Below are 18,766 nucleotides of genomic sequence, written 5' to 3'. Positions count from 1 at the left end.
GTCCCTACTGCCCAGTCTGGAAGAAGGAGACCTTGAGGTGGGGCACATAGGGAGCAAGAAAGGGAGATGTTTCCTGACCCCCAAGCCTGCCGGACCACCCTCCTCTGCTCCCACAGGCCTGGGAACCCAGGGTCCACCTCCCCAGAACCCAGCAAGTAAGAAACCCGCTACTGAAGGACTGAACCCAGGGGGACTTACCTTTCCTGGCAATGCGGATGCAATTCAGCCGGGTCTCCTGGAGGCACAGATGGGGGTCTCAGCACCGCTGAAGTCAAGACCTGACCCTCCCCAGAGGGAATCTTAGACAGCGTGTCTTGGGCCTGGTCAGGGCTTTTCTGGCGTGGACTGTTACTAAAGACACCCGACCTGGCAAGAGGGTCTGGGGGGAACCAGGGAGGGAGGGGCCAAGAGGGAAGGAGCCTGCAATAGGGTAATGCCTTAGGAAAGGGGGATGAGATGGGTGGAAACAGAAAGAAACAGCGTGGGAAGAGGGCTGGTTGGGGGAGGCGCTCAGAAATGAGGGTGGGGCCTAGATCCAGGGGTCTGCTTAGGAGGGGGGCGGCCTGGGAAGGAGCGACCCGAGGAGGGAGGAGCCTGGAGAAGGGCGGGGCTTCAGGGAGGAGGCGGGTCCCAGGCCTCCTCAAGGTCTGGTGAAAGTGGGAACCTGAGATGGACCTCCTCTGGAGAGAGAGGAGCCTGAGATAGAAGACCAGGGCCTCAGGGGGCAGCAGGGACCAGGCTGGGAGCTTGGATAGAAAAGAGTCTGGGGAAAAACGGTTCAAGAAGGGGGTACTGCTGGAGAGAAGCTGGCTGGGGTTAGGAGGGAGGGGCTCAGGTGAGTGGGCGGGGCTGTGAGTGGGAGGAGCTATCAGAGGGCAAGGCTCATCAGCGGGGGCGGGATCAGGACGGGGGTAGGGCCTGTTGGGGGTGGGTCTCTGGCCTCTGTAGCAGCCCGCTCCAAGGTGTCGCCAATCCTGCCCCCGAGCCGGCCCCGCCACCACCCCAGCCGGCCCCTCACCCCCTTCAGGTGACTTGTTGCCTGGAAGTAGATGAGGTAGGCCTTCCTGGGCTCAAGCGGTGGGTTCCAGAAGCCACGATACGTATGGTTGTCACCCACGGTGAAGGGCATGGCCTCAGGCAGACTGCTGGCCGCCAGTTCGGCCCCGAAGTAGTGCACCAGGCCTCGGGCCAGCGCCGCATCGAAGGTCAGCGGCACTGGGAAGCAGTCCTGGCCGCCTGGCTCCCGCCGGAGTCTCCGCGGCCGCTCCTCCTCCACAATAACCTGGTACACACTGGCCATGCGGGGGGGGGGGGGGGGGGGGGGAGGGGGGGGGAAGCGCAGTGGTCACGGTTGCCAGAGAACAGGGAGAGCCATCTGGTAGCTAAGGGCGTGGGCTTTGGGGTCAGGCCCAGGAGAGGGCTCATCTCAGCTCTACCTCTTACTAGCTGGGCAAGTCACTTAAGCTCCCTGGGCCTCAGTTTCCTCCTCTGTAAAATGGGAGTGATTACAGGACTGTTACATAAGGTAGAGGTGAGGAAGGAGGCAAGTTTAGCAAGCAGCCAGTGCCTGTCAGCTGTTATTACTGTAACTAAGGCTGAAAGAATGTCAGCCCTGCTTAAGGGAACCAAGCCCTAAAGCCCCACCCTGACTCCTCAATGAGTCCTCCAGGGCCTGGGAACCCCAAGCCTCAGGCTCCAACCAGGTTCCCGACAGGTCCCTCTAGGCCACAATAAATTCGAGTAAGACATGATGCATTCACTCATCCAGAAAGTGTTTACTAAGCTCAGACATGGGCCCTGTGCTGGGCACTTGGGGGATGTAGGCTTCCTGGAACTGCCCTCCAGTGGGGGAGCTGGTCACTTAGCAGGCAAACGAGGTCACACTAACCCTACATCTCAAGTACCCTCCCAACCCGGAGGCAGCCTCGAGACTGCAACTCTGAGCCTGCCATCTCCCGGTCCTGACGGCTGATTTGTGTTCCCTGGTCTGTATTCCCTCTGATTTGTGTCTCCTGATCCCGACTTGTGTGTTTCTATTTATTTTCATCACTTTACTGAATGGCCTTGCTGTGAACTCCTCCAAATCCTCTGTGGAACAGAGCCAAGAGTAAATAAATGAATGCTGACAAATTTAAATATTTCCAGTCCCGGCCTCGGTCACGTCTTGGCATGGGATACCCCATACTGACAGCCTGCACTCTGGCAAAGTAGAAATGCCTTTTCCTTGCTCTCCAGCTGTTTCTTTTGAGCTTCCAAGTTGGGAGGGAATCACCCCAGCACCCTGGGATTTGGGCCAGACAGGTTCATTCCATCACTAACCAGCCCAGGCCCTTCTCAACCCTCCATTTCCCAGGCTGATGTGAGGCCTCTCCCGGCCCGAAGTCCCACCAGGAGATGATAATAATCATTAGCCATGAACGAAGCACATCTTGATCTGGGATGATCCCCATGATGCACCTGAGGGAGGCTCAGAGGGGTGAAGGGACATGCCCAAGGTTGCACAGCCATCAGGCCTCTCCCCCTCACATGGTCCACCCCTCGCCCAGACCCAGCCCTGCCATCATCATCCCTGAGAGACGCTGACCAGGCCTGCTCACAGGATCCCCCAAGGGAAAAGGAAAGGAGAAGGTGATGCTGGTTTCCCAACTCCTCCCAGATTCAGAGGCAACAGGGCCCTGAGGCTCCTGCAAAATGCCAAATGCCCCTGAGATGCCCAGACTTTTTCCTGGGGTCTGGGAATCAGCCCAGGGCAGGCTTTGCAGTGGCAAATACAGGGGAGCCAAAGCAGGAGAAAAGAGTGGAAGGGGGGAGGAGTGAGGAAATGAGGGGGTGTCAAGGGCACCTGGGAAACCCACTGCCTTCTTGGGGGGCTTAAGAGGACACTCCCATGCCCAAATGCAAGCTGTCACCCTCTCCCAGTGCATGAAACTTTATGGTAGGAGGAGGTGAACCAGAGGAGCAGGGAGGCTCTGTGACTTCAAGGAAAGGTACAGGCTTTGCAGACAAACCTGGCTTCCAAATCCCAGCGCTATCGTTTACCAGCTCTGTGGCCATGGGGGCTCATTATTCAGGCTCTCTGAGCCTGTTTCCTGATGTGTAAAATAAGGGTACTAATACCCACTCCACAGGCTGCCACGAGGATAACATGACTCATGCAGGTAAAGTCCCTAACACGATGTCTGGCTGACAGGAAGTATGTGCACACGTTCCACAAACACGCTCACTCTCTTTCACGTACACACTCACACATCACACACACGTCACGTGTCTTCACCACACGTGCACACACGCGCACACATACACACACACACACACACACATTTTGTCTCCAGCACCTTCTCCCCAACAGAAACAGCCACTATGGCATCAGCTTTCTCTGCAAAGAAGTGAGGAGGCCAAGCTCTTGGCCACTCCAGAGAGATGGCCCCATCTGGCTGGCTGCACTAGCCTTCCAGAAAGCCCATCTCTGTGTCTCCCTGGATGGGATCCTCCAGGGAAAATGCTGGGAAAAATAAGGCCCCCAGAGTTCACTTCTCCAAGGTGTCAGAAGGAGGCCCTCTGGAGAGGCCTGAACAGTCCCCTCTCCAGGTTGGATGTTGTCCACAGACCTCATGACAGTCACCACCAGGCACCCTGCGGCCTCAGAGGGGAGTGGCTACAGACGTCCTGCCTGCCCGGGATCACAGAATGTCCTCCTCCTGACACGCTGAACCCTTAGTGTGAGACTGAGGAAGGACGAGGGTGAGCTGGCCTGGGTGGGGACTCTGGGTCAGAGGAGGGGCCTCTTCCCTATGGCCCTGACCCCCCGCCCCTCCGTGCAGGCGTCCCCACCTGATGGGCGCCCCGCGGCCCTGCGCCGGCCTCAGCAGCACGGTGATGGTGTTCTCAGACTCCCCCAGCGGCGACGGCATGTCGGCATAATCAAAGCTGGGAGCTGGGGAAGGGGACAGGACATAAGCACAGAGCCCGGCCACTGGACCAGGAAGGTCAGGCCTCCAGCCTCCTTGACCCCTGTCCTCAGATCTCTTCCCCTTCAGCCTTCGCCTCCTTATTCCCTCTGACCTGAGCTTCCCTGACCCCTGACCTCAGCCCTTGGATTCCACCGATCATAGTCTCTAGACTCCTCTGATTTAATCCTCCCTGACCCCTGACCTCAACCTCTAAATGGTACATTTATCTCAGCAGGAGCCCTCCATCCCCACCCCCAGGAAGCCTCACCCCCTACCCACGGAACCCTGAGACTCTGTGCCTCCTCCAAAGGGGCCAGGGCGGGTTGGGCGGGGCTCACCTGAGATATTAGTGGTGATCTCAGTGAGCGCCGCCTGGCCGAAGCCTTTGCCCGTGCGGGCCCGCACGGAGAACAGGTAGGTGGTGCCCGGGTGCAGGTTGGAGAAGACGTGGTAGGTCTCATTGCGGAGCTTGGAGATGGTACGCCGTGGGCCCGGCACATTCACCGCTGGGTCTGACGACTCGATGCTCTGGTAGCTGATCTGGGGGCAGGATGGGCAGGTAGGCGGGCACAGGGATGGGGAAGGGCATCACTAGTCCCATAGCCTCCCACCCATCATGGTTCAGGTGAGCTAGAGATAAGGTTGGACAAAGGGGAGAAGCTTGGTGGGGGGACCGTGGATGCCCCTTAGTCCAGGCCTCTGGGCACCTTCGCCTCTCTCTTCTGCCGTCAGGGCCTCTGTCCCCATAACACATGGGGCACAGACCGCAGCCACAGTGGAAGGAATCCTGATCATGACCTGTGTTCCTCCGCCCCATACACTTCCCTCTCCAACCTGTGGGCCCACCTTCCACCAGGGGCCCCAGCTGTAATAGGGTCCAAACCCACCTCATACTGGGTGATGAGGCCATTGGGCTCCTGGGGCTCCTCCCACTTGAGGAAGATCATGTCCTCCAGCGGAGTGAAGGTCAGGGACTCAGCCGCAATCCCGCCGGGCACTGCAAGGGAAAGGCGACACGGGGCAGGGAAAAGCAAGCTTTGGAACCAGATACCTGAGTTCAGATTCCAGCTTTGCTATTTCCTAGCTGGGATGCTTGCACCACTCAGCCTCTCTAAGCCTCAGCTTCCTCATCTGTGAAGTGGGGATGAAAATAACACCTCCCTCACCAGAATTAAATGATGTGATGTACATAAAGCCCCAAGGCAAATAAATATCAGCATCTCATATGGTTCAGCTACGCCTGAGTACTCGAAAAGGGCGGCTGGCACCTTCATCACTGTGCAGGATGCATTTGGCAGAGAAGAATGAATGCTCCTATTTTGTTCCAGTTGAGTGGTTTTCAGAAAATATAGACATTTGCCAGAAAAATGAAAACAGACGCATTAGAGTGGCAGGATTATGGGTGGAGCTGTTTTCTTGTCTAAAAATCACTAATTACACAAACAATATGTTCAATGTAGAAAATCAAAATAGGCATAAAGAAAATTAATGGCACCTACAGTTCCATCACCCAGAGATAAATACTGTCAACATTTCAGCAGAAACCCTTTCAGGTATGGTTTGGTTTTTGTTTTGTTTTGTTTTAAGGTATCATCTTAACAGCAGGCTCAAGGAATTTCTTCTAGGAAGAGAACGGCCTTTGTTTGGGAAAACACCTTGATAAAATGTTGTGGGGAAGCTGAACTCCTAAGATAGGGGAAAGCAGAAACCCAGATAACAATCAGGGACAGCTCAAGTGCCTTGTGTTAAAATGAACAGTTAACAAGGCAACACCACTATCCACCCACCAAAACGATAAACGGAAAAAGACAATTCCAAGTGTTGGTGAGGATATAGAGCAACCGAAATTTTCACACACTGCTAGTGGGAGTATAAATTGACACAACCACTTGGGAAAATTGGATATATCTACTTATTATGAACACATATCCTATAACCTAGCCATTCTACTCCTAGGCATAAACCCATCAGAAATGTATATATCTACCAAAAAAAAAAAAAGAATCTACAAGAATTTTATTTGCAGCACAATTTAAAATAGTTGAAAACAACCCAAATGCCCAACAATAGTAAATAAGAAAAATAAATGTGGCATATTCACATAATGGACCATTCAGCATTGAGAGTGAATTCTCTAGAACTGTACACACAACATGGCTGAATCACTCAAGCATAAAGCTGAGAGGAAGAAGCCAGTCATAAAAAGAGTACACACTGTATGATCCCACTGATGTAATGTTCAAAACCAAGCAGAAATTAATCTGTGGCATCACAGGTCAGGATAATGCTTACCTTTGGAAGGTTGTGAGGGGGAGGTTGCATAAAGGGGGGCTTCTGGGCTGCTGGTAATACTTTTTCTTGCTCTGGGTGTGGTTATCCTGATGTGTGCCATCTTTGAGAATGCTTTGAGCTGACCACTTAAGATAAGCACACTTCCCGTAAGTATGATACTAATACTTCAGTGAAAAGTAAAAAATATTAAATAATGAGCAGTTATCAGAGGGAGGGGGGAGAAGAGGGACAGAGAAAGAAGAAAGAAAACCAAGTAACCCAAGTGAGGCCTGGCCAGGGTTGGGGGAGGGGGTGTGAAGCAGCCACAACAACGTACCTAGCAGGGGGCGGAGGGGAAAGGTCAACAGATTTTAAGAATGGAGCAGTCTGATATTCAGTTTGAGGTTACTTAAGAAGCGTATCAGTATATGCTACCCAAAGTATGCCACTTGGTATAAGGATTATTTTGAGCTGAATTGAGAAGGCCATGTAGGAGCATACATGAGGAAAAATTCTCTGCCCTCCCGCTATTTGCCTAAAAGTAGGACATAACTTTGTAAAGGTGCCCCCTTCCCCTCTCTACCAGAAAGGACAGAAGTTAATCACTGAGAAAACTAGACCCTTATCAGCCTGGAGGAATCTACCTAAAAAACTTTACAGACTACCATTAGTTTCCCCATATATTTGACTTCCCCTAATTTGCTGCCCCTAGAAGCTCAAAGCCCTTTTCCTTTGTCTTGTCACTTCTCTAAAACTTCATTGTTCTTTTGTTAGGACACTATATAAGTCCAAGTTCTCACCACCCCTTTGAGTTACTCATCACTGAGTACTCCCCTGTTATGGGAGATGCATGTGTTCATAAACTACTATTTCCTAGAATGGAAAATAATCCGAAAAAATATGTATATGTATATATATATCTTATATCTGAATCACTTTGCTGTACACCTGAAACTAACACAATATTGTAAATCAATTATATCTCAATTTAAAACTTTTTAATAAGATATAAAAATAAACTCCTGTTTGTTTTTCTCTTGTTAATCTGTCTTTTCTCCATCTAATTTACAAGGCCCCAACCAATGAACCTAACATGAGTAGAAGAAAAAAGTTGTTTTTCCTTTCCTACATTTGCAGTGATTCAGGGTAAACCCCTCTAGTCCTCACTCCCATCCCCAGCAAATCCTCAGCACATCAGTGCAGGGCATAGAGGATACACGTTGCCTCAAGTGAGTGGGGTTTTCTGGAAATCAAGGAAGGAGTTGAATTTTATATCTGGGATGCTGCTGTGAAGAACAGAAAACTGCATATGTGAGGAAGCAAAAAACAAAACAAAACAAAAAACTATTAACCAAGGAGCTTGGGGTTACCTGGGATTTTACAGCAATCTGGAGAACGCTTTTGCTGGCATTAGAGTGTAGCTGTTAAGAAAAACAACTCTCAAACAGATGGCCAGGTTTGAAACCCAGCTCTGCTACCCATCTACTAGCTATGTGCCCTCATCTGTAAAATGGGAATGGTAATAGAAAATAACCAAATAGGGCTGTCGTGAGGATCATGTGCATTAATACGTGAAAAGCATTCAGAATAGTGCTTGACCTATAGTAAATGCTTAATAAATATTAGCTTGACATAAGTAGAACATTGCACCCAACAAGGACAGAACACCTATTTTTTTCAAGTAGATATGGAACATTTATCAAAATTTAACCATATGTCAGGCCATAAAGCAAGGATCAAATTTCAAAAGACCAAAACTAGAGTATATACTCTGACCATAGTGGAAGTAAGCTAAAAATCAATAACAAAAAGATAATGAGAAAAATCCCAATTGCTTAGAAATCAAGCAATGTATTCTAAATAACTCTTGGGTCAAAGAAGAAATCATAACAGAAATTAGAAAATATTTTAAACTGAATGATACTGAAGATAGGATATATCAGAACCTGTGGGATGCAGCTAAAGCAGGGCCTAGAGGGAATTTTATAGCTTTACATGTATATATTAGAAATAAAGAAATGCTCAAAATCAATGATCTAATAAGTTTCTATCTCAAAAAGCTAAAAGAGGGCTTCCCTGGTGGCACAGTGGTTGAGAGTCGGCCTGCCGACGCAGGGGACACGGGTTTGTGCCCCGGTCCAGGAAGATCCCACATGCTGCAGAGCGGCTGGGCCCATGAGCCATGGCCGCTGAGCCTGCGCGTCCGGAGCCTGTGCTCCACAATGGGAGAGGCCACAACAGTGAGAGGCCCGCGTAACGCAAAAAAAAAAAAAAAAAAAGGTAAAAGAAAAGCCGATCAAATCCAAAGAAAGTATTTTTTAAAAAAAAAAATAAAGAATAGAAAATATTCAATAAAGAAAATAAACTAGGGGCTTCTCTGGTGGCGCAGTGGTTAAGAATCCGCTTGCCAATGCAGGGGTCACGGGTTTGAGCCCTGGTCCGGGAATATCCCACATGCCGTGGAAGCAACTGAGCCCGTGTGCCACAACTGCTGAGCCTGCGCTCTAGAGACGGCGAGCCTAGAGCCTGTGCTCCACAACAAGAGAGGCCACCGCAACGAGAGGCCCATGAACCACAACGAAGAGTAGCCCCTGCTCGCTCCAACTAGAGAAAGCCCGCACACAGCAATGAAGACCCAACGCAGTCAAAAACACATAAATAAAATAAACAAATTTTTAAAAAAAAAGAAAGAAAAGAAACTAGGCCAAAAGTTGGCTCTTCGGAAAGATTAATAAAATTTATACACCCTTACCATGAGAAACATGAGAATAAGAGAGAAGACACAAATTACCAATATCAGGAATGAAAAAGGGAATAGCACTATAGATGCTACCGATGTTCAATAAATAGAATAAGATAGTATTACAGGGCTTCCCTGGTGGCGCAGTGGTTGAAGTCCGCCTGCCAATGCAGGGGACACAGGTTCGTGCCCCGGTCCGGGAAGATCCCACATGCCGCGGAGCGGCTGGCCCTGTGAGCCATGGCGGCTAAGCCTGCGCGTCCAGAGCCCGTGCTCCGCAACGGGAGAGGCCACAACAGTGAGAGGCCCGTGTACCACAAAAAAAAAAAAAAAAATAGTATTATAACCAACTTTGTGGCAAGAAATGTGACAGTTTAGGTGAAATGATCAAACTCCTTAAAAACGCAGTATACCAAAACTGATACAAGAGTAGAAAACCTGAATATTCCAATATCTGTTTTGTAAATTAAAACTACTATTAAAAAACCCTGCCACAAAGAAAACTCCAGGCCCAAATGACTTCACTGCTAAATGTTCCCAAACGATTAAGGAAGAAATATGCCATCTTAACCCAAAGTCTTCAGGGGAACAGATATCAGTATCATTACTTTACCGTTATACAGTCGGTTTAATCCTAAGCAAATAATTTCCTATAGCAATTTCAGTCTCAGACATGCAGCGTCTGTGGGAGGCACTGAGGACACTGGGAATAAGGGGGCCTCTTACCATCCTCGTCCGTCTGGAACGTGACCTCCTTGCCCTCCTTGCGTCCCTCGGGGTTAGTGAGGACGAGCCGCACGTGGACATTCCGGTAGGGCAGTAGGTTCCTGATGGTGTAGTGGCTGACACCCCGCTCTATCTTCACACATTCCCGGATGGTCTGGTTGTGGCTGCTGCCCAGGGTGTAGTGATAGCACAGGGACACAGTGTAGGTGTGGCAACGTGTCACGTTGTAGCCCAGTGGTTCCCACTGCAGGGTCAGCTGGCGGGCCTGGATCTCAGCAAAAGCCAGGCCTTTGGGGGCCCTCATGGGCTCTGGGCAACCCAGGAAGCAGAGAGAAAAGGTAGGAGAAATGGGAAAAGAAGAGTAGATGGGAGAGAAAACATCATTCAGCTGACTGATATCAACCTTCCTTTGCCCCCAAAGAGTCCAAGAGACCCCCTAGAAGAGCAAACGGTGAGTAACAGTGTGTTTGGAGTCAGGCGGGGCCACATCTGAATCCTGGCTCTGCCACTTGCAGCTGGCAACCACTGGCTAAGTTGCTTCACCTCTCTGAGCTTTACTTTTCTCAACTGCAAAATGGAATCATAGGCCCTACCTCATAGGATGGCTGTGAGGTTTAAGGTAATACATGCGAAGCATGTGCAATAATGGCCAATACACAACAGGCCCTCGAAAATTTTAGCTCTAATTTTTTTTACTAGTACAATTCACCTCCTATTTCAAGATCGTGCTGGAGGACGTCAAGACAGTCTGAATCAACCAACTGCTGTATTTTCCTTAATTTATTAATTCCAAACTCGTTCTAAAACAGCTTGTAGTAATATATACGATACAATAGTATAGAGAAGTCAGGATGATGGGGGAAATGAGAGGCAAATAGTTAAATAATGCCAGAGAATGTTAGGAAAATAGAAATGCATGTCATTAGGTTCTATGTGGAGAATAAAGATAAGATTCAAATTAGGTGGTGAGTTTCCTGGCTGCCAAAGCAAAAAGGGAAATACAATCTGTTAGATGATGATGATGATGATGATGATGATAATGGCTGTTAACATTTATTAGAGGCTTTGTATGTGCTAGGCATTGTTCAGAGGCTTTAAAATGCTTTAGCTCATTCAATCCTCTCCGTAATCCAATAGACAGGTGCAATTATTAGCCCTGTTACACACATGTAGAAATGGAGGCACACAGGAGAGATAAGTAACTTGCCCACAGTCGCACAGACAGTAAGTGGTAAAGCTGGGATCCAAACCTGGACAGGCTGGCTTCAGAATCCACACTCTTAACCACCACTACCCTGCCTCCCCATGAGGAATTCACTGTCCAAAAAATAAAAATAAATCACACCAATGCCTCTGGAGAGGCAGCTACCCCAACACAAGAGAGGTGTATATTACTCTGCTTTACAGCCTCTTGATGATTCCATAAAACCAGAAAGTTAACCTCATTTTATAAGTAAAGAAATCAAGGCTTCTGAAGCAAAGCCAGGATGGAGCCCAGGGGCCTCAGACCCATCCTGCATCTGCATTGACCAGCTGTGTGATCCTAAGCAAATCTCTGGGCCTCAGTTTCCTCATCTATAAAATGATGGAAGAAGCCAAGATTACTAATGATCCTCTTCTCTCTTGCCCCCTGACTGTGCAGGTTCTGTGACACCTGCAAAGTTTCCCCAGTTAGAGGACCTCAGGACACACCTTAATGAACAGGAAAGAAAGCACTACTGCTTGCCCTCTTAAGATCATTAAGTATGACCCTGTTATCATTTTTATACAATTAATTTGCTCTGGCTGCTCTTTACTTGGGAATGCCTGGGTAGGTGGCACAGCTTTAGACACTGGTCCCGAGGACAGCACAATGCAAGTTTGTTTCCGCCCAGGAGCTTTCCTTCCTTCCCTGGACCACAGGCAAGTGGCAGTCTCCAGTCATACATCAGACCACCAAAGAGATTTCAGCACATGCTAAGAGCAAGGCCCACCTCTTGATTTCTTACAGAGAGCCTGGCTCTCTTCTCCCCACAAACGAGGCAGATCCCCACCCGACAAAAACGTTAAAGGGCTGGCTCCCTGCTCACTGCAACCTGAGGGCTGCTGGCTGCAAGCCCACTTACCACACTTGTGTTTTCTCTCCCGTTCCTGGCACACAGAGATTTTCCTAATGGTTTTCTGTATAGTTTTGTTTTAACCCATCGTTCTTATGTGTTTGGAGAGGAGTGGGAGGATTTTGTGTGTGCTCACTCTGCCATCTTGTTCAGAGATCTTTGCTTTACTCCTTGACTTTCTGGCTCTGGTCCTGGCTGCCCGATGTGTCCTGTCCCAAGGTGTCTATGTCTATGTCGGTGTCTATGTCTATGTCTATGTCTACTAAAGCCAACTACCATGGCTTTATTTGCACTAGTGAGAGTGGATCTCGTTTCCCTGCAGCTCTGCTCACACCATCCCCACCCCCAGGAACACCTGCTCCACATTCTTTGCCATCCTTCCAGTTTGGCCAAAGTGTACTGCTTCCTTCACCATCTGGCAGCATTTAGAGAAAGGACATGAAACGTTAAATATAAACCGGTAACACAGGCTGGGTCGGGACCATGACCAACAAGACTGTAAGTGTCCCATCCAAAAGGGGCAGCTGCCACTCAGTTCCAGGAGATATCGCCATGCAGGACTACAGGCTCAGGGTTGCCAGATCCTCCCATTTCTTAAGAGAAGCCAGAAATTCCGATTTGTGTGTGTGAAATCTCCAGATTTTTAAATACTGGCAACCTACTCAGGTTTCTTATAACCACTTTGCAGGGCACAAAATGGTAACCTCTAACTTGGAGGATGAAACTTTCACCCTCGTGCTTGGGTATCTCATTCTCCAACAGCTGTGTTAGCCCCCACCCGCCTCGCTAGAAGAAGGGGTCTTTGAAAAGAAAGCTCACATTTCTTTCTCTCCCCACCCTGAACGAATCTGGGCAGATCCAGGGGCTCAAATAGTTTGTTGACTAAAGGCTGATATGTTGATTGAGGGGTGTGAATTCATGAGTCTCTCTGTGTTTCCAAAAACCATCTGGCACCCAGACACGCTCTCTTCAGCTGCCAGCACACACTGGCAAAACAGAACTTGGGGACCACAAAGCCCCGTCTCTCTAAATTCCATATGGCTGTAGGCTACTCAGAGATCAAAGGTCAAAATGCACATTAAAACAAGAAGGCTAACAGTTAACATCTGCTAAATTAGGCCAAAATGTGTTGATTTTAATGATGTTAAGGAGGATTCAATAACCCTGGAACTTTAACTGTTTCTTGAGGAAGGGGCTTTGGAGTGGGGTCGGGTGCTCCAGAGTTCAAATCCTGTCATCTCCACCTCTCGTTAGTTCTGTGACTTCAGGCAAGTGATTTAACCCCCTTTTGAACACCAAGTTCCTTGACTAAAAAATGGAGATACAGTAACACTTACTTTGAAAAGCAAGTGTGAGAGTTACATGAGATGGTCTAACTTATAGTAGTTAATTAATTAATATGTGCACTCTGAGGGTGAGACACACCCTTATATACAGCAGCACCCTTTATAGTAACAGTATAAATTAGTGCGACCATTTTTAAAGCAATATATGTCAAAGTCCTTTCTTAAACCACCCCTGACTACTTATCTCAAAGAAATAACTCAAGGAGGAAACAAAGCACGATAAGCACTAAATTTTTCAATATGGTATTATTCACAATAATAGGAATCTAGAGACAAATAGCCCAGCCATATGGAGACACTCAGTGGACTCCTACAGCCAATAAACATAATTACAAACAACATAACACATGTAACACCACCAAGAAAAGGAAGCAGAATACAGAATGCTTTCTACATCCCAATGACAAGGGTGTGAAATGTGTACTGTAGGCATGTGGGCAGAGATTTGAAGAAGGCAGGAAAACTAAAACAGCTGTTGGGCTAGGATGGTGAGATTTAGAGTGATTTCTTTTAAATGCCTTCTACTGACGTTATATTATTGTTTTTACATTAAATAATACTGTGGGAGCAGAGTTTCATGGGGACCAGGGAGATGACAACACAGCTGGCCAATAGCAAAACAACTATGGGCCAAGGCGTCTAAGCAAGGAGCGGTGGTGACGCCAACGAAGAGAAGGCAGGGTGAGTTGTCCGGATCCTGTCTGCTTGGTCCCTGCCCCAGGTCCCGTCCCGGCCAGCCTATGTGAAGTGTTTAGCAGTGCTGGCACAAAGTGGGCACTCAGCCCACAATGGCAGCTGCTGTTGCTGTTCCTGATGGTGTGGTCGTGACGGTGGTGGTAGTTTCAAACACTAGACTGGAAGGCAGGACATCCCAACTTTGGTTCTGACTCTGCTACAGACTCACTGCATAGATTTGGGCAAGGGACTAAATCTCAGTTTTCTCATCTGTGAAATGGGAACGAACAACAGCTGTCACCATGAAACATGGGTTCTTAACCCACTGTATGATCACAGGCAAGTGCCTTCCTCTCTCTGGGTTTCATCTGTACATTAAGGAGCGTAGAAGAGAGATTCTCTGTGGATCCCCAGCTCTGATTTCTTTTATTCTAAGTACCTGACCAGAACTGGCTCTGAAGAGTTAAAAACACCATAGCAACAATAGTTGTCATTTACTGAGTGCTTACTGTGTGTTAGGCACCATACTTCACAGGCATTTAATGCATTTGCATGCCATCACCTGCATTTAACCCAAAACACTGGAGGGTCCCACGGTTCAGGCTTCACTGCTTTTCTCTTTTCCACCTACACTTATTCCCTAAAATCTAAGGGCTAAATCAGGGGTTCTCAACCTCAGCATTACTGACGTTTCAGACTAGATAATTCTTTGTTGAAGAGGCTGTTTATACACTGTAGGATGTTTATCAGCTTCTCTGGCTTCCTCTACCCCTTAGACGCCATCAGCACCCCACCCCCCGTTGTTACAATCAATATGTCTCCAGACCCTGCAGATGTCTCCTGGGAGACAAAATCATCCCCCAATTGAGAACCACCATGATGAGAGATCTCATCCTGTGTCATGGATGTAAATACCATCTATACCATATCTATACTGATGACTTTCAAATTTATATCTGCAGCCCGAACCTCTTCCCTGAACTCCATACTCGTAAATCCATCCACCTGATAGATATCTCCACTTGAACGTCTAATAGGCATCTCAAAGTCAACATTTCCAGCACAGAACTCCTTATCTATGGCACCCCGTCTACTACGCCTGCTCCTCCAGCAGTCTGCTCCCTCGCAGTAAATGATAACTCCATCCTTCTTGTTGCTCAAGCAAAACACCTTGGAGCCATCCTTGACTTCTATTTCCTTCTCTCACTGCACATCCAATCCATGAACAAATGCAGTTAGCTCTACCTTCAAAACAAACCCAGAAAATAAACCACTTTTCACCACCACCACCACTACTTCCTCCCAGCCCCCAGCCTCCACCATGTCCCAGCTGAATTGTTGCAGTAGCCTCCTTACTGGTCTCTCCTCTGGTCCCCTTGCCCTCCTGGAATCTATTCTCCACAAAGGGACCAAAGTGATCCTTTTAAACATAGTAAGTGATGTCATTCCTGCTCTCCAAACCCGCAATGGCTCCCCAGCCCGCCCAGCGTAAAATGGCTCTGAGTCCCACATCCCCAGCATGACTCTGACCTTCTCTCCTGCCAGCTCCCCCTCAGTCACTAGACCACAGTTCTACTGGTCTCCTTGCTGCTCCTCACACATGCCAAGCACGCTATACAGACTTCCTTGCTATTACGTCTGCCTGGAATGCCCCTTCCCCCAGCAATTCCTCCAGCTTCCTGCGTGGCACTGTCCCTCACCTCCTTCAGGTCTCTGCTCAAATGTCACCTTCTCAGCAAAACGATCCCTGAGCCTTTTTGAAATGACAATTCTCCTGCCCCCACACCCCATCCCCCTTCCTGCTTTAACCTTCACAGCCCTGGTCATCATCTGACCATCCATATATTTCACTTGTTTACTGTCTCCTCTGCCAGAATGTGAGTTCCATGCAGAGCTCCGGCACGAGGAACTCACTCACTAGTGGCTTTTGTCTGTCTTGGTCGCAGTCTTATATCCCTAGCAACTAAACAGTATGTGACACGTAATAGGCACTCAATAAACATGTGTTGAATGAATCTTCACACTTACCCTGTATGGTAAGGATTATTATCATTCCCATGTTATAAAACAAGGGGACTAAAGCTTGGGGAGGTTAAGTAACCTGACTCAGATTCCTCAGCTAGAAAGTAACTTCCACTGGAATACTCTTACCCAACACCCAAGGGTCTCTCTAAATATGGCATTAAACTATTTTAGATGGTTCCCGGATCAGCTTTTTAAAACACTTAAGAATATTGACTGGCAAAAAATAAATAAACCTCGACCTAAGCATGTAGCTTATCCAAAAATTAACTCAAAATGGATCACGGACTTGCATGTAAAACTATAACACTTTTCTTTTCTTTTTTTTTTTTTTTTAAAGGAGAAAATTTGGGGGATCTAGGGCTAGGCAAGGAGTTCTTAAATTTGACATCAAAAGCACAATTCATAAAAGAAAATTTTGATAAATTGGCCCTCATCAAAATTAAAAATGGTTGCTCTGTGAAAGCTCAGGTGAAGAGGATAAAAAGACAAGCTAAAAGCCAGGGGAAAACATTTACAAACTACATACCCAAAAAAGGACTAGTATCTAGAATGCGTAAAGAGCTCTCAAAGCTCAACAATATAAAGTGAATAACCCAATTAGAAAATGGGCAAGGACAGGGACTTCCCTGGTGGCACAGTGGTTAAGAATCCGCCTGCCGTATATACAATGGAATGTTACTTAGCCATAAAAAGAAACGAAATTGAGTTATTTGTAGTGAGGTGGAGGGACCTAGAGTCTGTCATACAGAGTGAACTAAGTCAGAAAGAGAAAACAAATACCATATGCTAACACATATATATGGAATCTAAAAATTAAAAAAAGGTACTGATGAACCTAGTTGCAGGGCAGGAATAAAGATGTAGACATGGACTTGAGGACACAGGGTGGGAGGGGGAAGCTGGGGTGAAGTGAGAGTAGCATCGACATATATACACTACTGAATGTAAAATAGTTAGCTAGTGGGAAGCAGCTGCGTAGCACAGGGAGATCAGCTTGGTGCTTTACGATGACCTACAGGGGTGGGACAGGGAGGATGGGAGGGAGGCTCAAGAGGGAGGGGATATAGGGATATATGTATACATATGGCTGATTCACTCTGGTGTACAACAGAAACTAACACAGTATTGTGAAGCAATTATACTCCAATAAAGATCAATTAAAAAAAGAGAAAAAAAGAAATCCGCTTGCCAAGGCAGGGGACATGGGTTGAAGCCCTGATCCGGGAAGATCCCGCATGCCACGGAGTAACTAAGCCTGTGCGTCACAACTACTGAGCCTGTGCTCTAGAGCCCACGAGCCACAACTACTGAGCCCGAGTGCCACAACTACTGAAGCCCGCACGCCTAGAGCCCGTGCCCCACAACAAGAGAAGCCACTGCAATGAGAAGCCTGTGCACCGCAACAAAGAGTAGCCCCTGCTCACCACAACTAGAGAAAAGCCCACGTGCAGCAACGGAGACCCAATGCAGCCAAAAATTAATTATTTATTTATTTGTTTTTAAATGGTCAAGGACATGAATAATTCACCAAAGAGGATATACAGATGGCAAACAGCACATGAAAAGATGTTTAACATCACAAGGCATTAAAGAAATGCAAATTAAGACCAGGATAGGATATTACTACACACCTCTCAGAATGGCTAAAATTTTTTTAAAAAATAATAATAATGACAGCACCAAATGCTGGCAAGGATGTAGAAAACTGGATCACTCATATATTGCTGGTGAGAATGTAAAACAATACAGCCTCTCTGACAGTTTCCAATAAAACTAACTATTCAATTACCATATGATCCATTAATTGTACCCTCAGGCATCTAGCCCAGAAAAATATGAAAAATTATGTTCATGAAAAACTTGCAAATGAATGTTCATAGCAGCTCTACTTGTAATAACCAAAAACTGGGACCAGTTCAAGTGTCATTCAACAGATAAATGGTTAAACAAACTCTGGTATATCCACACCATGGAATACTACTCAGCATTAAAAAGGAATGAACTATTGATTTACACAACTTGGATGAATCTCCAGGAAATTACAATAAGCAAAAAAGCAAATCTCAGTGCCAAGACAATTCAATGGGAAAAGAATAGTCTTTTCAATAAATGGTGCTGGAACAAGTGGACATCTGCAAGCAAAGGAATGAGATTGGACTCCTACCCCACACCATACACAAAAATTCACTCAAAATGGATCAAGGACCTAAATGTAAGAGCCAAAACTATAAAACTCTTAGAAAAAAATAAGGGTAAATCTTCGTGACTTTGGATTAGGCAATGTTTTCTTAGATATGACATTGAAAGCACAAACAAAAGAAAAAACAGATAAATTGTACTTCATCAAAATTAAAAACCTTTGTGCTTCAAAGGACACCATCAAGAAAACTAAAAGACAACCCACAGAATGGAAGTAAACACTTGCAAATATATCTGATAAGGGTTTAGTATCCAGAACATATAAAGAACTTTTACAACTCAATAATAAAAAACTGAACTTAAAAATGAGTGAAGGATCTGAATAGACATTTCTACAGAGAAGACATATAAATGGCCAATAAGCACATGAAAAAAGTTCAATATCATTAACCATCAGGGAAATGCAACACCACAATGAGACACCACTTCATACCCACTAGGATGGTTATAATCAGAAGACAGATAATAACAAGTGTTAGTGAGAATGTAGAGAAACTGGAACCCCCATACACTGCTGATGAGACTGTAAAGTGGAGTGGCTGCTTTGGAAAACAGTCCAGCAGTTCCCTAAATGGTTAAACATAGTTACCATACTATATATATATATACACCCAGGAGAAATGAAAACATATGTCCATACCAAACCCTGTACTTTAATATTCATAAGAATACTGTTCATAATAACCAACAAGTATAAAAAACGCAAATGCCGACCAACCGATGAATGGATAAGTAAAT

At 46.8% G+C, this 18,766-nt stretch overlaps 1 protein-coding gene across 4 annotated transcripts in view; it reads right to left on the bottom strand.

Annotated features, from left to right (window-relative positions):
• PTPRU (protein tyrosine phosphatase receptor type U) overlaps positions 1-18,766 on the bottom strand; it is an 84,548-nt gene that overhangs the window by 38,925 nt on the left and 26,857 nt on the right. For all 4 annotated transcript variants that reach the window (XM_065873074.1, XM_065873075.1, XM_065873076.1 and 1 more), the window contains exons 8-13: positions 9,688-9,996; positions 4,838-4,947; positions 4,289-4,490; positions 3,832-3,934; positions 1,019-1,292; positions 199-235 (exon numbers count right to left, since the gene is read on the bottom strand). In XM_065873074.1, coding sequence (XP_065729146.1) covers positions 199-235; positions 1,019-1,292; positions 3,832-3,934; positions 4,289-4,490; positions 4,838-4,947; positions 9,688-9,996 — 1,035 coding nt within the window. The remainder of the gene's footprint in view (positions 1-198; positions 236-1,018; positions 1,293-3,831; positions 3,935-4,288; positions 4,491-4,837; positions 4,948-9,687; positions 9,997-18,766) is intronic.

This window comes from Phocoena phocoena, chromosome 1, assembly GCF_963924675.1.
Source record: "Phocoena phocoena chromosome 1, mPhoPho1.1, whole genome shotgun sequence".
NCBI lineage: Eukaryota > Metazoa > Chordata > Mammalia > Artiodactyla > Phocoenidae > Phocoena > Phocoena phocoena.
The sequence above is the reverse complement of the archived record's forward strand: the minus strand, read 5'-3'. Positions and strand labels throughout refer to the sequence as shown.